Below are 23,167 nucleotides of genomic sequence, written 5' to 3'. Positions count from 1 at the left end.
CAGGAAATAAACAGGAATCTGTGATTAAGAGCAGTAATTCTGGGCCGGCCCAGTGGCATAGTGGTTGGTTTCACACACTCTGCTTTGGTGGCCTGGGTTCACGGGTTCAGATCCCAGGTGAGGACCTACACTACTTGTCAAGCCATGTTGTGGTGGTAACCCACATGCAAAAATGGAGGGAGACTGGTGCAGATGTTAGCTCAGGGACAATCTTCCTCAAGCAAAAAGAGGAGGATTGGCTACAGATGTTAGCTCAGGGCCAATCTTCCTCCTTCCGCCCATACCACACACCCTGCCGAAAGAGCAGTAATTCTGTTAGAGTCATCCTAGAAGGCCTCTCTGAGGTACTAATAATGTTTCAGCTGTGACCTAAAGGATAAGAAGGAACTAGTCAAGTGAAAAACTTAGGAAAAGCATGCCAACCAGAGGGAACAGGCTGCTTGGAGGGCTGGGCTGGGAAACAGCTTGGCATATTCTAAGAACAGTCAACAGGCCATTGTGGCCAGGAGCACAGCGTGTGAGGGGAGAGTAGCATGAGACAGGGTCAGCAGGGGAGGCAGGAGGAGATCACCTAGAGCCAGGGTAAGGAATCTGGGCTTGATTCCAGGTTCAATGAACCTGGGGACCAGTTAGCAGGCTGTTGTAGCATCCTACTCAAGAGATGATGATGCCTTGGATTAGATGTATGGGGAGAAGACAACATACTCCAGATTTTTTTGGAGCTAGAACTGACAGGAACAGTAATTATACAGTAAATGGACAGTTAGTCCCAGAATTTGTGCTGAGAAAGAGCCAGATAATAGACAGTCTGCTTCACTAGGCAGACTCACTTCACACTGACCGCCTTTAAGGTAAATTGGCTTAATCTGGAATCTGAATTTAGTGGACTAATCAGATTCACATACTGAAAAGTCACCTTCTGATTCCCTTTCTCATCATCAAGTCGAACATTATCACACCCAACATTATCAAGCTTATTTAAAACTCCAACGGCAAAAGAGGTTGTACAGATATGAGACCTAGAGAGTGTGATGGGAAATAAATTTTGTCCCAGTAGGACAATAACATTAGTAATAATATCTAACACTTACACAGCACTTACTAAGCGCTGTTCTGTTACATATGCTCATTTTTTCCTCAAGAAATTTATGAGGTAGCACGATATAATCATCATCTTCATTTTACAGATGAGAAAATTAAAACACACAAGCCCACATAGCTACTAAATGGCTGAGTCAAGCTTTGAACTCAGCCCACCTCCAGAATCCAGGTCTAACCACTACACTCTACTGCTTGTCTGTTGATTTTTCAGAAAGCAAAATCTTTGCCTGTCATCAACTTTGTCTCACCTAATTTTATTCACATACGCAAACTATTCCTAGAGTGAGTTCTCAGACCAACTCTTTTATGTATTCACTATACAAGATACATAACACATGGGCACTTATACTACAGAAAGCTGTTTTAGCCAAGAAATTTTAAATTCAGTTAATAACTGAAATGAGTTTACTCACTTTAGTTGATATTTGAATTTCCTCGGATATGAACACCTCTTCAATCTGGACCGCATCGCTGGGAAAATATCCAAAGTCCTTTCCCTTCTATGAAAATGAAGAACAAAGATTAGCAGGGAAGAGTGATCAAAGCAATAATAAATATTGAGCCTCATTTGACCCCATGTCCTTGGCTTTCATCTATTTCAAATCACAAACATTAATTGGCTTTCATTTGCCATCTAAAAGAAAGTGAGTGAAATCATATTCCTGTTCTTATTCAAAAGAACAGCATTAATTTGAGGGAACAAAGAGCCAAGCTGTAAAATGCCACTCTTTCAAACTTCAGAGCAAAAATCGTCCCACATACTCATTATCTTCCTTTTTGTCTTCCTTGGTGACCTTTCTCGCCCAGGTGGACCACAGATTTCACTAGTAAACCTGGGGTATCAAAGGCAAGGGAATGGTGGCAGTAGCCAAGCTAGATGGAGCTGTGACAGGGTCAGCATTTTCAAGATGTCAAAGTCAGGTGAGAGGTTTAAACTCTGAAGGCAGAGACGGATTCATCAAGATAGTGAAGATCTATGAGTCCTCCAGAGAGGACTGGATTCCATTCAGGTTTCTGGGGCTAGCCTGGTAACAGAGATCCTCTTAATCCAGTTTAAGTACATGCAAGATGTCCCCTGAGAGTGAAGCCTTCACACAACCATGCTCAGCCCGTTTCCTATCCCTGTCAAAGTTTAAAGGACAAATTTCTTTGGTCCTTTGACCCAGCACCGTTACCCGTCGATTGTGATTCTTCCAGCTCTGCAGTTGCTGCAACTATTTGGAAACTGACAGTCTGAGGGTGAACTCTGCAGTGTGGTTCCTTCAACAGCTATATGCCAGACTAAACACCTAAGGCCCCAAACCAAGCGTGCTTGAACCTTCATCCTGGCTCCACACATCGCACACTGCTTTTGAGCAGAATTATCATTTTTATGTATAGCAGACAAGAAAGAATGCTTGCTTTTCCTTTTATGATACCTACTGTGTCATTTTTCTTATAGCTGCATTGGATGCCTCCAACGCATTCAAGACATACACTGGCATGTTTAAGGGACCATAAGCAGCAAGGAATCTTGGGAGCTGCAGAGGCCAGACAAACGATTCTGGCCAGCGACAGTCAGAGGTTCCGTCTTAGATGGTAAAAACCAGGATAGATCCAAACAGCATCTGATCCTTCAAACAGTGATCAGAGAGGCTACACAAGAGAGGGATCTGATGCATATTCAGTATGGAAATGATGTATGTATCAGGTTGGTCATGCTTGTTCAGCTTGGAAGTAAAATCGTTTATCATAGCGTCTTTTCATTATAAAGCATGGTACAATCAAAGATAGAAACTTATTTTCAGCTGAAAACATTAATCATTAATTTTCTTGTGTTTATATCAGAGAGATGACTCAAGCTTTTAGGAATTTCAGTGTAATAGGACTTTGGGCCATATAAAAGTCTCTCCCAGTTGCTCTTTTTTCCATGAAAAATTCATATACCTCACTTCCCTAGGCTACTAATCTTTCTGAGGACCTCGTCAATAACTACTCAGTCCTTTATTTGCTCAGAAAGACATGTTTTTTAATTTGATTAACTAAAATTTCCCAATCTCTCTTAAACTTGGCCATTGGCAGCACTAAGGGATCCCTGGGGTTGCCTAGCCATCTCGTGATTTCCATCAGCAACTCTACAGTATGTAAATTTACTCTCCAGGTAAATATAAAATCTAAGTTCAAAGACTATGTATGATATATAAAATAATTTCAAGGCATTCTTAGTCTTCCAACCCAACCGGACTGCCTTCCCAAAAAACTACTTTTATAGAAATTCTGGAACCAACACAGAACATGACCATTTTTTGTTTGTTTAAATATGTTAAGGGCATATATATATATATATATATATATATATATATATATATATATATCTCACTTTGAAATTCTTAGATAAAGTTTCTTTAGAGATGAAAAGCAAGCATCCTTGTGCAACTGGTCATTTATTCTGCATTCAATTTTTAAGACTAGATACTTACACTTCCTGCCCACAAATCTTCCCTTTCTCCTGCAAGTTTAATATAAACAGATATCTCTTCTCCCTTAGTGAAGTTCAGGTATCGGCAGTCAGGTCCTCTGTAATCTCTCAAGGCTAAGACTCTGCTTATTAAAGCTATGTAAGAAAAACACAAAATTTAAATTAAAATGTTATTTCTCCCCCTCCCATCTTGCCCTCCTCCAATCCATCCTATGTATTCCCAAATGGCAATTTCTTCATATCATTTATGACCTCAAAAACCTACAAAGACTTCCCACTGCGCAAAGAATCAATTCTAAGGTCTTTGGCTTGGTACCCAATGCTGTCCATAACCTGCTCCTTCTTCCCTATTTAAAATGACCTCCTCTTGGGGCTGGCCCCATGGCCGAGTGGTTAAGTTTGCGCGCTCCGCTGCAAGCGGCCCTGTGTTTCGTTGGTTCGAATCCTGGGCACGGACATGGCACTGCTCATCAAACCACGCTGAGGCAGCGTCCCACATGCCACAACTATAGGGACCCACAACGAAGAATATACAACTATGTACTGGGGGGCTTTGGGGAGAAAAAGGAAAAAACAAAATCTTTAAAAAAAAAATGACCTCCTCTTATTCCTTTATAGTCAAGCTCATCTATCCTTTGTCTCTGGAATGTGTTGTTATCATTCTCATCAGCAGGCAAGGGAAGGAAAATACCATTAGTTTTCTTCCTGGCACCTACTATATTCCAGGCATTACAATAAGCTCTTTCATGTCTTTCCTTTATTAAATCCTCAAAACAGACCTATGAGGTAAATAATCTCATCTTAGGATAACAAATGAGCCTTGAACCAAATCTCAGCATGTTGGTCACACACCTGCTAAGTGGTGGAGCTGGATTTGCACTGAGACTCTTCTCACTGTAATATCCGCCTTCCATATTCTGAGCTTTTCTTTCTACTCTTTCCAAAGCCTAGAAACCCTTCAGCCTCTGTTCATGGTCAGCTCCTATCCTCCTTCCTCTATGAGACATCCCTAATTGGTCCAGCCTACTCTGTCCCTTCTCTGAACTTCACTGTTACCAATTATCCTTACGTTGTATCACCCTTTACTGTTTCATATTGACCTGTCTTGTCATCATTCACTAGAATGAAGATTCCTAGAGTACAAGAAAATGACATTTTATTTTATTCTCATTAGATCTACAACCCACCCTCCAGATCCAGCACAGGGTAGGCCCTCAATAACCATGAATGATCATAACCACATATGCTAGGTTTAGCCCTTCAACACATAACGTAATATACATACCATATTAACTACTATAATTATACTAACATATGTAAAACATTTTAATTAAGTGATGCAATTCAAGTTAAAATAACATTACATATTATTATCAATTTGAATGTTCCCTTTCCCTGTTCTGTGTCTGGCCCTAAGGAAACTAAAATGAGGTTGTAAAGAGAGAAAGAAAGATTATTATTATTATAAAACATCATCTAGTAAACTTCTATATATTAAGTTACATGTCCAAATGATTAAGGAAAATGTTTACTCAAAAAATTTACTTATAAATTATTTATGTTTATACTAATAACATTTTGCATTTTTAATTTACATGTTGTGAATTAGAAATAATTCTCACATACTGGAGAGATAGAACATACTTAAAACAATTTAATACATTGGGATGCTATTCATTTTGCACCGTAATACTGATAAAAGATAAATTAAGTTTTTAACCAATAAAATGAAAATTAATTTCTCTTTGTAGAATATAAAAGTTTAATATTCAAGGATATGAATAAAATTATATACTTCTAACACTAATTTCTGTAATTTTACTTAATAAGTGGACAAGAAATGATTAATGTTTGATAAAGTTTAGACAATAAATCACAATGGTTTGAAATAAAAACATTTTTAGAAAACTTGTGAGAATCAGAAAGTTCTGACTGAATTAGAAACTAAAAAAATATAAGGGCTTCATAAATAAAGAACTATTAAATGGCTTGATATCTTTTTTAATGCAAATCAATTTATCTTAAAAAATAGTAAAATATCTGATAAGTTTGTTTTTGAGGTCTGGATTAATATTTTTATAATTTCTGATATATTTACATATCAGGCTGATCTTCGCTCTTTTGTATATTTACATTAAAAACTATCACAAAATGCTTTGCTTCCAGCGTTTCCTTTTTATAGTCAACCATACTTTATGACTGCAAATATTTCTCAATGAATTAATGCTCATTTTTATCACACATATCCACAATAACATTTTATGTCATTTCAGAGCCTCAGTTGAAGAAGAAAAGAAGAGAAAAAAGAAAAGCAGACTTACTCTCACATTCCAAGTCACCACATTTTTTCCAGCCGGCCAGCAGTTTTGTGCTCTCCAGACAGTTTGTCAGAGAAATAACCAAAAGGAGGATTCTGTGGACTCCCAGCTCCGCCATGCTACAACAAGCAGGAATCCCAAACAAGGCTCAAAGCGATTGCTTGGACTGCAGACACGCCAGCTCCAACAGGAGATTCCCCACTCTCTTCACTAAACACAACAGAAAAAGGTTTGGGTTTTTTTAAATCCCTTGATAACTATATTTTTCTATCAGTGTTTAGGCTTAACTTGGGACAAACACTCTCTGTTCTCAATCTGCAGTGTCAGGTGTCCAGATAATACCTAAGGGTTTAATAATTAACAGGGATTTTTAGTCGGACTCACGTCTTACAAAGGTGGCCCATGTAACACTGTCTCGCTTAAAGGCACCTCGCTTTGGACAGGACAATTCCTAAAACAGGCCTCCACAAAAAGGTAGTCCATCTCTCTCTCTTAGGGTCTGCAGGGAGGTCAGTCAATACATACAAACTGAGTGTTGTCTGCACGCAGATACCAGTGTCAGTGGAGGAAGCATATAGTTACATGTGGAAGCAGCAATCATTTATGTTAAAAGCATGGTTTTGAAATATCATGATGAAAGTTATTTGAAAAAATATCCCACGTTCATATTTTAAAAATCTTCAGCGTTACTATGAAGTTGAAACTTGTGCTTAGTTAAGAATAATAGTTAAAATGCAGTAAGTACTTATGTCCTGGATACTGTCTTAAATACTTATTATATGATCTGATTTAACCCTCACACCAACTCTCTAAGGTAGGTAATATTATCATCTCCATTTTTGCGTATGAGGAAACTGAGGTACATAGGGGTGGGTTGAATCACTTGCCCAAGGTCACACAGTGAGTGGAGAAGAAGTTAAACCTCGGCCCTGCGACGCCCCTCCCTCATAACCGCTATGCCTTACCACCAAGAATCAAGGCATCTGCCACAGAGATGTCTGCTCCGTCTGCAGCAATTCTATTCCAGGAACAGCAGGTACAATCTTGTGCGCTATATTTAAAATTGTATGCAGATTTCTGGAGGTGGAGAGAGAATGAGAGAGAAGTCTGAGAGAATCTTCATCCATATGGTGGGAGTATATAGTGTGATTTCAAGTTGTATTCACTTTCTTCTTTCTAACTTTCTATGTGGTTTCACTTTCTTTTTTAAAACCAGCGAACGGGCTCCGGCCCTGTGCCGAGTGGTTAAGAGTTGGTGGTGAAGTTCGCGCTCTCCGCTTTGGCGGCCTGGGTTTCGCCAGTTCGGATCCCAGGCGCGGACATAGCACCGCTCATCAGGCCGTGGTGAGGTGGCGTACCACATGCCACAACTAGAGGGACCCACAGCTAAAAATATACACCTCTGTACCTGGGGGGCTTTGAGGAGAAGAAGGAAAAATAAAATCTTTAAAAAAAAATAAACCTGTGAGCATACGTAGTTTTAAAATAACAATAAAGCTATGAAAATCAAGCTATTTGAATATTATTATCACTTAAAAGGGATCAGAGCCCTATATTGGGATTTTTTTGTGTAAAACACTAGATCTCAGTAGATTTGAAGAAACCATGGTTGTCCTGTGTCACTCTTGAGAAAATATTTTTCCAACCCCTTTTTTGCTGTACCTTCTCCCTGTATCTCGGGCACGCCAGCAGGTACAAGGTTGACAGAATGCAGCCCTTGTATGACACGCCACCCCCCTCTAGTACCTGACGTAAAGAAGACAAATATCCAGCACCTGAGCAAGCTAACGTGAAGGACTTCCGCTTTCAAAGTGCTGAAAAAGGAAGTGTGTTTTCTGTTTGTCTGTTTTCCAAAAACAATAATCAGTAGCGGGGGCAGCCAATTGTGCGGCGGTTAAGTTCAAACCTTCCGTTTGGGCAGCCCAGGATTCGCTGGTTCGGATCCCGGATGGAGACATGGCACTGCTTGGCAAAAGCCATGCTTTGGTAGGCGTCCCACATATAAAGTAGAGGAAGATGGACACGGATGTTAGCTCAGGGCCAGTCTTCCTCAGCAAAAAGAGAAGGATTGGCAGCAGATGTTGGCTCAGGGCTAATCTTCCTCAAAAAAAATATTTTTTTAATAAATAAATAATCAGTAGGAAGCCTGCTCTCTTAGATCAAAGATTTATGTCCTTAGAATCTGCTAGAGCATGAATTTGAGGATCAGTTGGCTTGCAATCAGAGGACGGCATAGCTGTACACATCCACACTCAAAATGTATAGCTTAGTTTCTTGACTACTTTTGCAAATCTATAGACTATGTCATCAAAGACATTTAAAGAAAGATTAGCCCTTCAGTTTCAAAATTTGGCACAGAATTATTTTCAGAATATATAAGATCAAATAGAGAATATTTAATAATTAGTATCCTTTATCCTTTATTGTATTCAATATTGAAGACATTTTGGCTAAATTCTGCACTAATTAATTTAATTATATTGTAAGTTAAGACAGAAAAGAACCAAGATATATTTAAGTTTGTCTATTGATTGGCCTGAAGGAGATTTGAGTCAAGAAAAACAAGAGAAAAATTGTTGCCTAAGATACCAGCATGGAGAGATTTGCTTCTATAGAAATGCTCCCACTTTCTCACTACCTGATGCACTCAGATGATCTCATTTTATGTTCAGATCGCTATTTAAATATATCTTAACAAAATATCTGAAAATGCAGTAGCACAATGTTAACTGTGTCTGATAGACCCAGATGAAGAGGTGGTACGTCGAAGGGATAAGAGCATTTAAAGAAACAGAAGCATCAGTTTTCACTATCAACATAGTCATATTAACTTAGCCAAATATTATGTAATTGCTGATGCACTTTTCAGATCAAGTGTTGTGTCAATATTAAAATATAAAACTGCTGCTGAGGAAGGTTTTACGGTAACAGTTGGGAATACTGGTTTGGAAGGCCTATAGCTTTCTTCAGAAACCATACAGGAGGGAAGAGAACCTACCGCATAAAGCTAAAGAATGAATCATCAATGCCACGCGTGTTCAGTATCTTAGCAATGAAATCGCTGAGCAACCCTTTCCAAGAGAACGTAAAGACAGAAGCACGCATGCTGCTTGGTGAGCTTATTTCTGATACTATGTAGTACTATCTTCTCTCTCAGGACCTTAGATTTCCTAAAGTGGGAACATATTTCCTTCAACCAGCAGCCTGTCAGTCTGGCGCTTTATAAGACAGAGAAATTTGATTAGAAGGTCCTTGGGGTAAGCTGAACTGATGAAGCTGGGGTGTTTTTCTTCCTAGGCAGGGGGCACTAGACCAGACCCTTTGGAAACATTCCCACGTAGACAGCTGTGCAGTGAGAGAGAAGGTCCAGGAGAGACTGAGATTCGAACTGGTGTGGAAGATATGGAGATGGCCCCCCACGCTCCCTCTTCAAGGCAAGACTTTCTGCCCAGCTGCAGGGAGAGCAGTCAGCCGACAGCCCTCTTCTGGTGGCTACTTCAAGGTCAGCCTCAGCTGCAGAGAGCTGCCTTACCCAAGACCACCCCTTCGCGGGTGGTCTAATGAATCTGGTGAAGAAATGGCAAGAGAGTAAAAAGGCAGGGCTGCAACGGCAGCCTAACGTGGGCGCCCTCACTGCAGAGCTCCCTGCTGGGTTGACTGAAGCTTTGTAGAGCCTGCAGTGCAGTTTGGCTTCCTCCTCTGTCCAATCCCGCTTTCTTCCTCGTGCTTTCATAGGGGTTGATCCCTTGAACCCCAAACTCTGTCTCAGCATTTACTGGTGGGGACCCAACCTCAGAAGATAGTGATCCACAGATGCAAAAAGAGGAGATGGCGGAGCACACACATTTTGGCCCATCATTCATGCTAGTCATTCCGTGGCTCTTCTTACCTTTCTTGCTTTTGTGTTGCTGAAGGCTGTGTTTTAATTCTGCCCACTTTTTCTCCTTCTGCGTATCAGAGTTCTACCAGGAAACAGATGGGTATTCCATTTTGAGGGATGGCACTCCTCAATGATTGAGGCGATTTTAATGGAGGACTATTCACAAAGGTGTGGGCAGAGTTAAGGGAAACCAACAAGGGATGTAACATCCCTAAGCATACATCCCTAAGCATGAAGGAACGGTGACCACTGCCTGGAGAGAACTCTAGGAGAGGGCTGCCCAACAGGAGCTTGAAGGCTTCAGTAAAGGAACTCAGTCAAGAAAACCTCACTCTTCTGCTTGCTGATCTCCTGATGGCACCTCCTGTTGACCAAATCCAGCCAGATGCCAGAGAATGAGAGAACCCTTTGAAGCAATCCTAAAGGTCTATGTTCCAGGGACACAGAGCAGAGTGGCAAAGAGTAGAGAGTGGATTGGGAGGAGCAAAAAGAGAACACCCCATACACTGTCATTGTTCCTTTACTAAGTGTTTTTGAATAATAGCATGCAACATCCTCCACATCCAAGATGGTATGCGTACGGTCCTTGCTGATCAGGGGACTGAATTGATTGGTCTCATCGATGGGTAAGAAAAGAATTTATTGTTTGTTGAACACCAGCTTCGTATCAGTGAGCTTAATATTTCATAAACAAATCTCATCGTCTAGGATAGTCATTATTTACTGAATGCACATGATGTGTCAGTCACTCTTCTAGGGCCTAGAGGTTCAGGAGTGAACAGGACAAAGTCCTTGCTCTCATGGACCTTGAATACTAACAAAGGGAGACAGGCAAGAGCAGGCAAACAAATAAATGAACGAGGCAACTGCAGGTAGTGATAAGTTATTACGCAGAGAAGTGTCTGCTTAGATAAAATTGTCAGGGATGGCACCTCTAAAGAGTGACATTTTACTTAAGACGGAGGAATAGGAAGGCAGAACATTCTAGGCAGAGGGAAGATTTAATGAGGAGGTCATACTTAACTGTCTGAAGCTTGATTACCAAAGATTTAAAGAAAAAATGAAGGAAGCATACTGGATGCATTCCAGTATGTCAGAAACAAGGGTTTAAGGTGGAAACTAACTGGGCGTGCATAACCGAGAAACACGAAGGCAGGTGGAGAGTGGTAGGAGATGTGGACAGAGGCTCAGTCATGCGGGACTTTGGGCTGTGGGGTGAGTGCCGGTTTTATTCTAAGTGCAATGGGAAGCCAGAGGAAGCTTTCAGGAAGGGAATGGCATTACTTGTGGCTTTATCATATAACTTCACTTTTTCGATTAGCTAACTCCTACTTATTCCTCAAGTCTCTTAGGTGAAATCACTTAATAAATACGTCACTCAATAACTTTTCTGAATGAAAGAATACATTTGTGAATGAATAAATGAATTGATTTCTTTTTATGAGCAAGATTCTTCATGCCTCATGACTAAATGAAATTCTGTTTTCAGCTGTGTAGCTCAACAGCTCTCTCATTTCAAAAAGAAAGTCGAGTAATCCTTTTGATTAATTTTCTCTTCTGTAAAAAATTTTGACAAAAAGAATTGGATCCCATATGTATCTTTGTCTTTGGGTTGCTATTACTAGCATCAGTAAAAGTCTAAATACCCAGCAAGCAAATCTATGAAAAGCCTTTTGATTCCCAGATTACTGTAAAGGATGCTTGACAAGTTGCTATATATGAGTAGGTTAATGAGCAGTAGTATAGAAATATTTAGTATTCCTACTAATTTCCAATCGGCAATATCCCAAATATCTTTAAGAACCCATATGGGTCAATTTTATATACTCTTACACCATCCCCTCCAAAATCATCCTCCTGCACTCCCTACTGCCATCCTCTCCCCATTTATGTACCTTTTCCTTCTTGCCTCTTTTGGTATCCACATCCCTAAGTACTTCACGCCCTCAAGCTTAAGGAAAAAATAAACTAACTTACCCCCAAATCAGGAACTCAATGTTTATGCCTCCCCCAAATAATTAGATTTTTTAAAGAGTTCATAGAACAAAATTTTTGCCTGGAAATGAATAGATAAATTTTTTTTTTAAGATTTTATTTTTTTTCCTTTTTCTCCCCAAAGCCCCCCAGTACATAGTTGTACATTCTTCGTTGTGGGTCCTTCTAGTTGTGCCATGTGGGATGCTGCCTCAGCGTGGTTTGATGAGCAGTGCCATGTCCGTGCCCAGGATTCGAACCAACGAAACACTGGGCCGCCTGCAGCAGAGCGCATGGACTTAACCACTCGGCCACGGGGCCAGCCCCCTAGATAAATTTTTTAATAAGCATTATTTATTATTTATTTTATCCACTTGTTTCAAAGATGTGTAGAATAAAGGATCTGATGCCATTCTTTCCCTTATTTTTTTCTCTCCCTCTTCTTCCAGATTCTCTAGGCCATCAAAATAAATGCCCATTCTGTCATTGGACGCATGCTAGAACTCAGCAACCTGCTTAACTTCTTGGAGCGTCAAGGTCTTTGTTCACAGAATGAGAGATTTGCACTAAACGACCTTCACAAGTCCTTCCAGCTCATTCTGTGGTTCTCTGAAAACTCACTGACTTCTGGAGTCAGAACATCAAATTGGACTTTGTGAAACTTCTGTTAACAAGGAGGCCACACTTGATTTCTAAAACTCAATTAGCACAGATTAAAAATAAATAAATAAAAGACTTATATGGCTGCATCCCACTATGTTAGATACAGGGGGGTTGGGATGAAAATACCAATAAACAGTAACATACAATAAAACATGCATTCATTCTCTTATTCAGCAACTAACTTTTGAGTGCTTGCTGTGCACCAGGCACTGTGCTAAGCGTATGGAGCACATGGGGAATCAAGCAGACAATGCCCTTGCCCCTACAGAGATCGTCGTCTATGATGGAAGACAAATAAGACAAGTAATTCAAGAATATGAAGGAGATATTTAGGATTGGTGACTAGGAATTCGTAATTAATTCATTGTGAAGCGAGGGAGAAGGAAAAGTCAAGAATGACTCTGGGGGCCGGCGTGGTGGCGCAGTGGTTAAGTGTGCACTTTCCGCTTGGGTGGCCCAGGGTTCGCCAGTTCAGATCCTGGGTGTGGATGTGGCACCGCTGGGCAAGCCATGCTGTGGTAGGCATCCCACATATAAAGTAGAGGATGATGGGCACAGATGTTAGCTCAGGGCCAGTCTTCCTCAGCAAAAAGAGGAGGATTGGCAGCAGATGTTAGCTCAGGGCTAATCTTCCTCAAAAAAAAAAAAATGACTCTGTTTCCTAGGTGGACACGGAGAGCGAGCGTGGTAGTGCCATTTACTGAGACAGGAGCACAGAGAGGAGTGGGTTTGGAGAGAGGCAGAGGAGGGTCATCAGTTTGGTTTAGGACGTGCTGAGTGAGTGAAAGCAAAGCAATGCAAATTATTTGCAGAAAAAAAATCAAAATTTGATGGTTTTGGGAAATTATTTGTAAGCCTGTTTTCAGAAGGTTTACTTTTATTTTGAAATCATTTTAGATCTTCAGAAAAGTTACAAATGTAGGGTTCCTGTATCCCCTTCACCCAGCTTCCCCTAATGTTAACTTCTTATATAACCATAACACAATGATCAAAAATTAAAAGTTAACATTAGGATGCTACATGAACTAAACTGCAGACTTTACTGTAATTTGCCTAGTTTTCCAGCTAATGTCCTTCTTCTGTTCAAAGATCAAATCCAGGATACCACACTGCATTTAGTTGTCACATCTCCTTAGTCTTCTATGACAATCTTCTGTGACAGTCTCTTATTCTTTCCTTGCCTTTCATGACCTTGACACTTTTGAATGTCCCTCACTTTGGGTTTGTCTGATGCCTTCTCGTGACCAGACCGAGGTTGTACATATTTGGGAAAGGATATCACGGAGCAGTGCGTCCTTCTCATCATAGCCCGTCAGTGGGTACACATGATACCAGTATGTCTCATTCCTGGCATTGATCGTCTTGATTACGTGGTTAAGATGTTGTCTGTCGGGTGTCTCCAGTGTAAAGTACCTGTCTTTCTCTTCATACTCGATTCATTTGAAGGATGTCAGTAAGTCCAGCCCTCTTTCAAGAGAGGGGCATTTAGCTTCAGCTCCTGGAGGAAGGCGTATCGAAGAACTCAACAGTTTTTAAGTTCTTCAACCTGGCTCATTATCTACAGTGTATTTACATATTTGTTCAACTCTAGTATACATGCAAAGTAATTTCAAAATTGATAACCCATACTGTGTGATAAATAAATTTACCAGAGTTAGATGTTTGTGTACAACTCTTTTTGTCTATAGCCTTACAGCATCTAATCAAAACACTTTGTTACAAAGTTATTTAGGCTAGCTCCTTTCTTCCCCATCTCTTTCAGTGTGGTTATGTCATACATTTGTAATACACTTAGATTTATTTGTCATAGCCTCCATTCCCTCTTGGGTTCCTCAGCCATCCAAGCTGATTTTTTAAGATTTGTGTACAGTAAAATTAACTCTAGGTGGCACACAGTTCAACGGGTTTTGACAAATACATTGTCATATACCCACTACCACTGTACCATGTAGAACGGGTCAAAGTCGTTTTAAAGTCAACATTTAAGCCAAAAACTTATTTTATCTGAATTACATGGAGAATTCTTAACTTTGCCAATTCTCTTCATGAGGCTTATTAATACTTTAGCAGAATAGAAAGATACTTAATATGTACGATCATTGAAAGAAAAATAAATATATTTTTTGATCTTTGCAAGATAAAACTCCAGTAAAGGTTACCTTTGAGCCTGTCTACCAGTTCAAAGTTGAGGATGCTTAAACAAATAGCTAACTTTTGTGACTTTTTTTCGTTAGTCAAAAATTGGATCAATTCCACCAATCTGACATTCAGTATACAAAAAGAAATGCAAAATAAAAATCAATTATCAGATTCATCAAATTTAATTAAAATACATTTGGAAACATAATAACTGATTTTTAAAATGTTGTTTCGCACAGAAATAATTTCCATGACCCATTCTGGTCTCAATACACTGCCAGGCAATTTTGTCTGCTTTTACATAACTATCCTCCAGCTTGGCTTGGCTCTTGATAAAGTGGTGGCAAAAGATGGCAGTGAGGAGGGAAGAGAGAAGCAACAGGAAGGTTAGAAAGGGAGAAAAAGCAGAAGCCTCCTTCTCTGCAACCTCAGATGAGGGCTGAGTGAGGCAAGGTGGGTGCAATCCGATTCTAGGCTTTGAATACTGGCCTCACCTCCCTGGGTTAGCCGCACAAATCAGAAGGTACTAGAGATGGAATGCATCCAGCAGGCAGTGCCCCAATTCAAGCACACTTATTTATTCTTCTCCTAAGCCTGTTATCTACAAGATAACACTCAATGACTCATCACACACAAGCCTACTGTCTAGTTTAAAAAACAACAACAAAAATACACTGTCTGACTAAGCTCAAGAAGCAGCATATGGTAGCATTTTAATTCAGCAATTAACAATGTGCTGCTGCTGATGAAGACAACAAGAAATCATTTGAGAAGGTGCTTTCTAAGGCTTTCCCACCAAGCAGAATTAATCCACTAAATCCACTACAATTATATTACTAAATACACCCACTTCTCAGCCTCGAGAGTAACGGTGACTTGAGCTCGCCATAGCTTCATAGAAGAGAGTCGCATAACAAATGCCTCAAGCATTTTGTGTTACTATCGCCATAGGCATTTAGTTCACATTTCCTCAAGACAAAATATTTTCCAACACTATTTACCATTCATGATATATATGAGTCTACATTTTTCATTACAACAAGATTTGATGTAACAACCTCCTTAAGTATATGTTTTCTCTAACAAGTGATATTTTACTTTACATGAAATTGAAAGGATCCAGGGCAATTTTTACTGACTTATAAAGCCTTTGTGGGGCAAATTTGCTAGTTAAGATTCCAGAAACATGTGGCATGATGTCATCCTGACTAGTCAGTCAGAGAAGCTCACAACTTGTGATTTTTTTCCTGGGTCACGTGGGATTACGTTTTGTTTATTTCTTTATCTCCTACAATGTGATGAAAGAGATATTGGGAATTCATCTTCACGAACCACACTATTTTGGAAGTTTCTGAAATTATCTGAATGTTGTCATTACTGTGGTTGGTTTAGGAATGACAAATTCCCTTTCTGGTTATAAATTTTTTAAGCATGATAATTATGTCCTTGTTCACGTCAACATTGCAGATCTCGACACCTCTGAAGGAGACTCCAAAGTATCAACTTTCCTGTTCTCAATAATGTTTTCATTCTACACAAGTCACCGCCCTGGACTAAGCAGTCTTCTCTAACTGGAGGAACATCTAATACTGACTCTCAGTTAACCTCATTAATAATGAGAATAATTGAATAATTGATATTTGGATTTGGAACATATTATGAGATCCTGGGAATAATTGCTGTTACTTTTCTAGTAACATTTTTCTTAAACTTACATGAAAATGATTCTATATTTGATAGACCCTGAGGGTATGATGTTAAGCAAAATAAGCCAGACAGAGAAAGACGAACACATATGATTTCACTCATATGTGGAAGATAAGCAAACACATGGACAAAGAGAACAGATTAGTGGTTACCAGGGGAAGGGGACTGGGGGGTGGGCATAAGGGGTAAAGGGGCACATACGTATGATGACTGACAAATAATGTACAACTGAAATTTCACTATCTGTAAACTTTTATGACCTCAATAAAATTTTAAAAGACTTTTTAATGATTTTATATTTCTCTGCACTTATATGAACTGATGGGAAAAAAAAAAACCCATCTTGAAGGTAATCTTGGGGGCAAAAAAAATTGGCTGGAATTTTAAATTTCCTGCAAATAACCATAAAAGTAAAAATTCACATTACAACCATTAGGTACTACAACTAAGCTTGACTGTGTTACAACTTCCAATATGTTTTCAAGATCTCGTGCCTGTGCCATCTTAAATATCTGATCCCCTAGGGCCTCAGGGCAGCCATTTTGCACCTGTCAGCATTAAAGGCCCTTGTGATTATTCTTCCTGAACTTTTAAGCATGTGCATTATTAGAAACAACACCTCGGGAGACCATGACATTGTACTAGTATAGCAATGAGGCATGTGATTCTGTGACTCAGCTGGACAAGACAAGGTACAGAGATAGCCCTCTTGGAGGAGTAGTGAATCACTCTACAGATGTCTTCTGTTTGATTATCCTTCTTCATGGACTTTATTCATCCTCTTACCTTCAGCCCACTTCCCCCTTCAAAAAGTACAACTTTGGCTTTGTGAAGTGCTGGTAGCCTTGACATGAATCTAGGATTCTGGACCAAATGTCACTTCTCACTATAGCTGGGGATAAAAATATAGAAAAGATTTTTTTTTTTTTGAGGAAGATTAGCCCTGAGCCAACATCAGCTGCCAATCCTCCTCTTCTTATTTTTTTGCTGAGGAAGACTGGCCCTGAGCTAACATCCATGCCCATCTTCCTCTACTTTATATGTGGGACGCCTGCCACAGCATGGCTTGCCAAGTGGTACATAGGTCCACACCCGGGATCTGAACTGGCGAATCCAGGGCTGCCGAAGCGGAGCATGGAAGCTTAACTGCCGCGCTGCTGGGCCGGCCCAGGGAAGGTTTTCATTTGTGTGTTTATGAAGGATTTTTAAAAGAACAGCTCCACCAACTTGTTATAAGTACAAATGCTATATAGACTTTAAAAGCTTCAGTAATAAAATTAGCTTTGATCTATAATTAAAATTTCTGTTGATGACAAAATAAATATAAAACAATGACAACATTAAATAAACAAAAAGCTCAGAGAAGCTTTCCCTTTATTCTTTAAGCTTCCAAAATATCTAGAAATCTAGTTTAATTTAACAATGTGGCTACCCAGAAGAATCTGGGAGCACAGTTTGAGATAGTGAAAATTTAGTTGAAGAAGTGCTTTCTATTTGGGAAAATACTAAGATCCTGAAATTATGAAAAGAAACAAGAGAAGTACCACCTGTCCTATTTTCGTTTGTTTGGGATTTGTAAGTATGCATCTTCCAGTAGATCACTAAACTATAACCTCACAGAAGTATAATAAAATTGGCCATGCCCATCTGATAGGAATTTATGAATCATCACATCAGCCGGCAAGGACACATGGAATATTTCCACATTTTTGCCTTAGATATATTTCAAGAGCTCTTCACCCACTGGATGATGGGCATGTGTACTTTACGAACTATGTGTAGTTGGAAATACACTTACTCACGTGCGTTCCAGAATTAAACAACTCCTAAAAAAGTCCTTATTCAATAGATCTATATTAGTCGGGGTAAGCTAAGATATGCCATGGTAACAAATAACCTACAAATGACTAGAAAAGCAGTGGCTTCATTCTCACTCACAAAGTCAGTCATGCAACTTTCCTCGGTGGCTTTCTTTGAGGTGGTGACTTGGAGATCCAGAATCCTTCTATTTTGTGGTTTTTGCCATGGTAAACATGTGGCCTCTGAGGTTATCATAGCAGGGAAAGAGAACGTGTGGATGACAATGTTTGGGCTTTCATGGCCAGGCCTGGAAGCACATCCCCTCTGCCCACTACCCCTGCACAGAACCCAATCACATGGCTACAAGCTAACTGCAAGGAAGGCTAAGAAATGTGTGTCTAGGAAGAAGAAATACTTGGTGTCGATCTAGGTAGTTTCTACCAGAAAAACCTATACAGTATGGTTTGTGCAAAGAGCTATTATTGTTAGTCCTGAACTAGGCCTACAGAAAGATGTGTACATTTCTCTTTGCTCTGGAATTTCAGCAACAACCGTGTCTTCTTTAAATGAGCATTAAATTGTGGTTTTGTTCAAGTTGGTAAGTACTGAACAACTGTGAGTGTGAGGTCACGTTCCCTGACAAGATGTGGAATGTCACCGTTCTATATTGCCTATGAATGTGAGTCACATGCCTTAGCTCAGCAGAGTAGAGGCGAGACTGCTAGTGTCTTCTGAAAGCTGAGGAGTTCAACAGACCAAATGACTAACTAGAAAGTCCCAACCCCACCCTAAAAGTAAGCCAAAGGAGGGCTTGGGGACAGTCCAAGAGTCTTCTAAAAAAGGTAATACTGAATTTGCTCCAACATGTAGAATGATCGAGCCAAAAGATTTTAAATCAGCATTGTCCAATAGGAATAGCAAGCCACATATGTCGTGTTCCAGCAGCCACATTAAAACAGATAAAAAGAACCAGGTAAAATTAACTTCAAGTATAGTTTATTTAAGCTAATATATGCAAAGTGTCTTTGTTTAATTAGATAATTGTACTAATTTCCTATTCACTGCTGTAACAATGGCTTAAAATGAACAAGTTTACTCATTTATTCAGTCATTCATTCGTTCATTCATTTTTCTGTAGATCGGAAGTCCAGTGTAGGTCTCACCGGACAAAACATCAAGGTGTCAACAGGGCTCGTTCAGTTCCGGAGGCTCGAGGGGAGACCTGTCCTTGTCTTCTCCAGCTTCTGAGAGGCCCTTCTTCTATCTTCAAAGCCAATAACGTCGCATCTCTCTGTGTCTCTTTTTTTTTTGCAGTCACATCTTCGTTTCCAATTTCAAGGACTCTTGTCCTCTTGGATTGTCAATTCACCTGTTAATTTGGGTATTCTTTTGATCACACCATGCATTAGCAAAATAAGCATAATCTTACTATTCCATGCTGTTTATGTAATCGTAAAATATCAAAGAGCGGAAAATTGTATCTGCAGTGATGACCGGGAGAAGTTGATACTTTTGTATTATCAGGGAACCCAGTGGTGCTAGTGCTGCATTGACATAAAAATGAGGCAACTGCAGTCCTCTGGAGGGCACGGATGATGCTCATTGTTAATGCAGATCTGCTGTATTGATGAGCTGGAAGGCTCCACAGTTGTCTACACGGTGAGATTTCTGAAAAGGGAGTTTGCCATCTTATGAACCAGGGTTTCTTTGCTTTTTGTTTCCCCCAAACTGTCCCTGAGCTAACATCTGTGCCAATCTTCCTCTATTCTGTATGTGGGATCCCAACACAGCGTGGCTTGATGAGCGGTGTGTAGGTCCAAACCCAGGGTCTGAAGCTGCGAACCCTGGGCCACCAAAGTGGACTGCACGAATTTAACCACTATGCCACTGGGCCAGCCCTCTTGCCATTCTTATTTCACCTGTATCCCCCATTCACACTGTTTTTTGGGGGGAGGACCAGATGTTAAAGTAAATCCCAAATGTCCTGTAATCTCACCTATAAATATTTAGACTGTAACTCTAACAGATGTTTTAAAAACATAACTACAATAACATTACCACATTTAACAAATTTAACAATTCCTTAACACTTTCTAATACCTGGACTCTGTTTAATTTTTCCCAGTTGTCTCCCAAAGTACTTTTACAGTAAGTTGGTTTGTTTCAACAAGATTCAAACAAGATCCACATTTGGTTGATATTTATCTATCTCTTAAGTCTCTTTGAGTCTATAATAGTTCCTTCTCTCCCTTCCCCTTTTTTCAACTGTCCTTTATTTGTTGAAGAAATCAATACATTTATCCTGTAGAATTTCCCACATTTGGGATTCAACTGGCTGCATCCTTGTGTTGTCATTTAACCTGTTCCTCTATCTTCCACCCTGCACCAGATCTAGAATCCGCCACTTCTTCAAGAGGCCCTGCTTCCTGTTGTCGGAGGATGGTAGTTAGAGACTGCAATTGGCCCTGGGGATGCTGACTGCTATCGGACCATCATTATTTCTATGCCCTCTCAGCAGACAAAGCTAGGAAATATGTGAATTATAGAAAGAAAAATAAGTCATGAATTCATATGGTTATTTCCAACTCAGATGAAATATTGTAGTGTTTTTCATTAAATTCTTTGATTTTTTATATTTGTATCTCTTTTCTTTTTTACGCTGAAAATCCATGGTTCTAATGACATTAACATAATTACTTCTTTGTTTATGCATATATATAATATATACACGGATCGTATATATTGTGTGTAAAATAGCTTCAAAGCAACAATACTAATATTACCACTAACAGTAGAGCTACCTTTTGCAACTGAATATTTCAGCGTGGTTCTTTTTGCTCCTTAGGCTGTAACCCACCAGGGAGGTACATCAACGATGGAGCTTTAAAGTCATTTGCAATAATTTTTTTCTGTGTGGTTATACCATCAATTTGATATACCCCAAGGTTTATTTGTATCCATTTGTTTCAGATTTTTAGGGATTTTTTTTTCCGTTTTGATTCAACTTTTCCAATCATGTGAAACATTCACGTGGTTCCAAAGTCAAAACTATAAAACAAGGTGCAGTCAGAGAAGTCTTTCCAACCCTCTTCGTCCCTCTGTTTCACAATATAGGCTTTTATTAAGGTTATAGAATTGGACTGAGTGGCCAGCCCTGTGGGCAAATGGTTAAGTCTTTGGTTAAGGCTTTGGTGGCCTGTGGTTTCATGGGTTCGGATCCTGGGGGTGGACCAACACCGCTCATCAAGCCATGCTGAGGCAGTGCCCCACATAGCACAATCAGAAGGACCTACAACTAGAATACACAACTATGTATTGGGGGGTTTTGGGGAGAAGAAGAAGAAAAAAAACCTTGTTTAAGATAGGCAACAGATGTTAGCTCAGGTGCCAATCTTAAAGGAAAAAAGAAGTGGACTGAATTGTTAAGAGAGCCTGATAGCAGAGGGAGACTGAACAGAGGTAACAGTTATGGGGGGAAATTACACATTAATAAGTTAAGATTTATTATTCAAATCAGTTAAATATGTTATAGGTCCAACCATAAAAGAAATTCTCTTATCTTCCTAGTGAAGTGCCTTACTTGGTCTCTTTAACTATGATTCAATCAACCATTGGATAGGGAAAAACACACAGAAGTCTCCACTGTAAACAAGAGGAAAACGAAGGGGCTTTCTGCAAACTGGAGAAACATCCCCAAATCACCTCGATACAGAGAACAACTAAGCAGAAAGTTGTTGAAAGGAGAAAGGAGCTACTCAAAATAGCACACAATACATGCACACAAACCCTAGGGCTACCCTTCATAAAAACGTGCAGGGCCTGTATGAAGAAAACTGAAATTTTACTAGGATAGATGGCAGAATAAATGGAGAGGCACACTAGTTTCTGTTTAGACAGATTCCATATTCCAAAGATGTTGATTATTCCTAAATTATAAAGTCAATGCAATCATAATTAAAATTACGACCTTTTCGGGAACTTGAAAAGTGATTCTAAAGTTTTCATTAAAAGTAATGTAAGTTTAGGTGCCAGCACGGTGGCGTCGTGGTTAAGTGCATGCGCTCCGCTTCAGCAGCCCTGGGTTCACAGGCCCGGATCTCAGGTGCAGACCTATACACGGCTCACAGAGCCATGGTGAGGTGGTGTCCTGCATACAAAGTGGAGGAAGATCGGCATAGATGTTAGCTCAGGGACAATCTTTCTCAAGCAAAAAGAGGGAGATTGGCAACTGATGTTAGCTCAGGGCCAGTCTTCCTCACACACAAAAATAGTAATAATATAAATACGTTTTGGGAAATTTGGGAAAGAAGCATAATTGGGGTCATCCCCACATGTGCGACACTAATCCCACTGGTCTGCCTGAGACTCCCCGGGCGCCAACCCTAGTCTCCAGCACGGCCCCATTTCTGCCTCAACAAGGCGAAAGAAGCTATCATGAACCAGGGGACACTTGTCAAACTGCAGACACAAGTGCACACTGGTGGGAAAGGAGCTGCCCGCAGAAAGAAGGGGGTTCATAGAAGCCACAGCAGATCAGGAAAAAAACTTTAACTCTCCTTAAAGAACTTAGAGAGAGTTCAGGTAAACAAGATCTCTGGGAATGAAGAGGTGACTACGTTTACAAACCAAGGGACAGTGGCGCTCTTTAACAGGAATCTCTGGCAGCCAACATCTTCACCATTACAGGCCATGCTGGGACAAAGCTGCCGACAGAAATGCCAGCAGCATCTGAAACCAGCTTGGTGCAGACAGTGACTGGTTTAAGGAGACTGGCTGAAGCTCTGCCCAAATAATCTGTGGATGGGAAACCCTGCTTGCCACTGGAGAGGAGGATGAAGTTTCAGATCTTGTGCAGAATGGTGCTGAGGCTTCCAGGAAGGAAGCAAATGGAATTGAGTCAACTTCTGAAGAAGACGCAACTTGAAGAAGTTACGGGGAGCTGCTATTTTATGTTATGGCTGCTTTTTAAAACTTTGTTCATGGATGTGATAAAATCTAGCTCTTTAATATTTTTAAGCCCCAGCCCATTGGACACCTCAGTTCTTTTCAGTTTTGCTTATACACAAGTCATTCTTTGCAACTAATCAAGTTGAAGCAGCCCAGGAATAAAGTTTGAAACAAAAGTTA

The 23,167-nt window shown here is 40.0% G+C and overlaps 1 protein-coding gene and 1 pseudogene across 6 annotated transcripts in view; one reads left to right on the top strand and one right to left on the bottom strand.

Annotated features, from left to right (window-relative positions):
• MIA2 (MIA SH3 domain ER export factor 2) overlaps positions 1-6,229 on the bottom strand; it is an 88,079-nt gene extending 81,850 nt beyond the window's left edge. For all 6 annotated transcript variants that reach the window (XR_011542553.1, XM_008519426.2, XM_008519428.2 and 3 more), the window contains exons 1-3: positions 5,881-6,229; positions 3,561-3,694; positions 1,515-1,601 (exon numbers count right to left, since the gene is read on the bottom strand). Coding sequence is in view for 5 of the 6 variants with exons in the window: in XM_008519426.2 (XP_008517648.1) it covers positions 1,515-1,601; positions 3,561-3,694; positions 5,881-5,995 (336 nt within the window). In the remaining variant the exon portion in view is untranslated. The remainder of the gene's footprint in view (positions 1-1,514; positions 1,602-3,560; positions 3,695-5,880) is intronic.
• Positions 6,230-10,330: 4,101 nt separating this feature from the next.
• Positions 10,331-22,964, top strand: LOC139084821 (transcription factor BTF3 pseudogene; annotated as a pseudogene).
• Positions 22,965-23,167: the final 203 nt, after the last annotated feature.

Source organism: Equus przewalskii, chromosome 1 (genome assembly GCF_037783145.1).
Source record: "Equus przewalskii isolate Varuska chromosome 1, EquPr2, whole genome shotgun sequence".
Classification (NCBI taxonomy): Eukaryota; Metazoa; Chordata; class Mammalia; order Perissodactyla; family Equidae; genus Equus; species Equus przewalskii.
The sequence above is the reverse complement of the archived record's forward strand: the minus strand, read 5'-3'. Positions and strand labels throughout refer to the sequence as shown.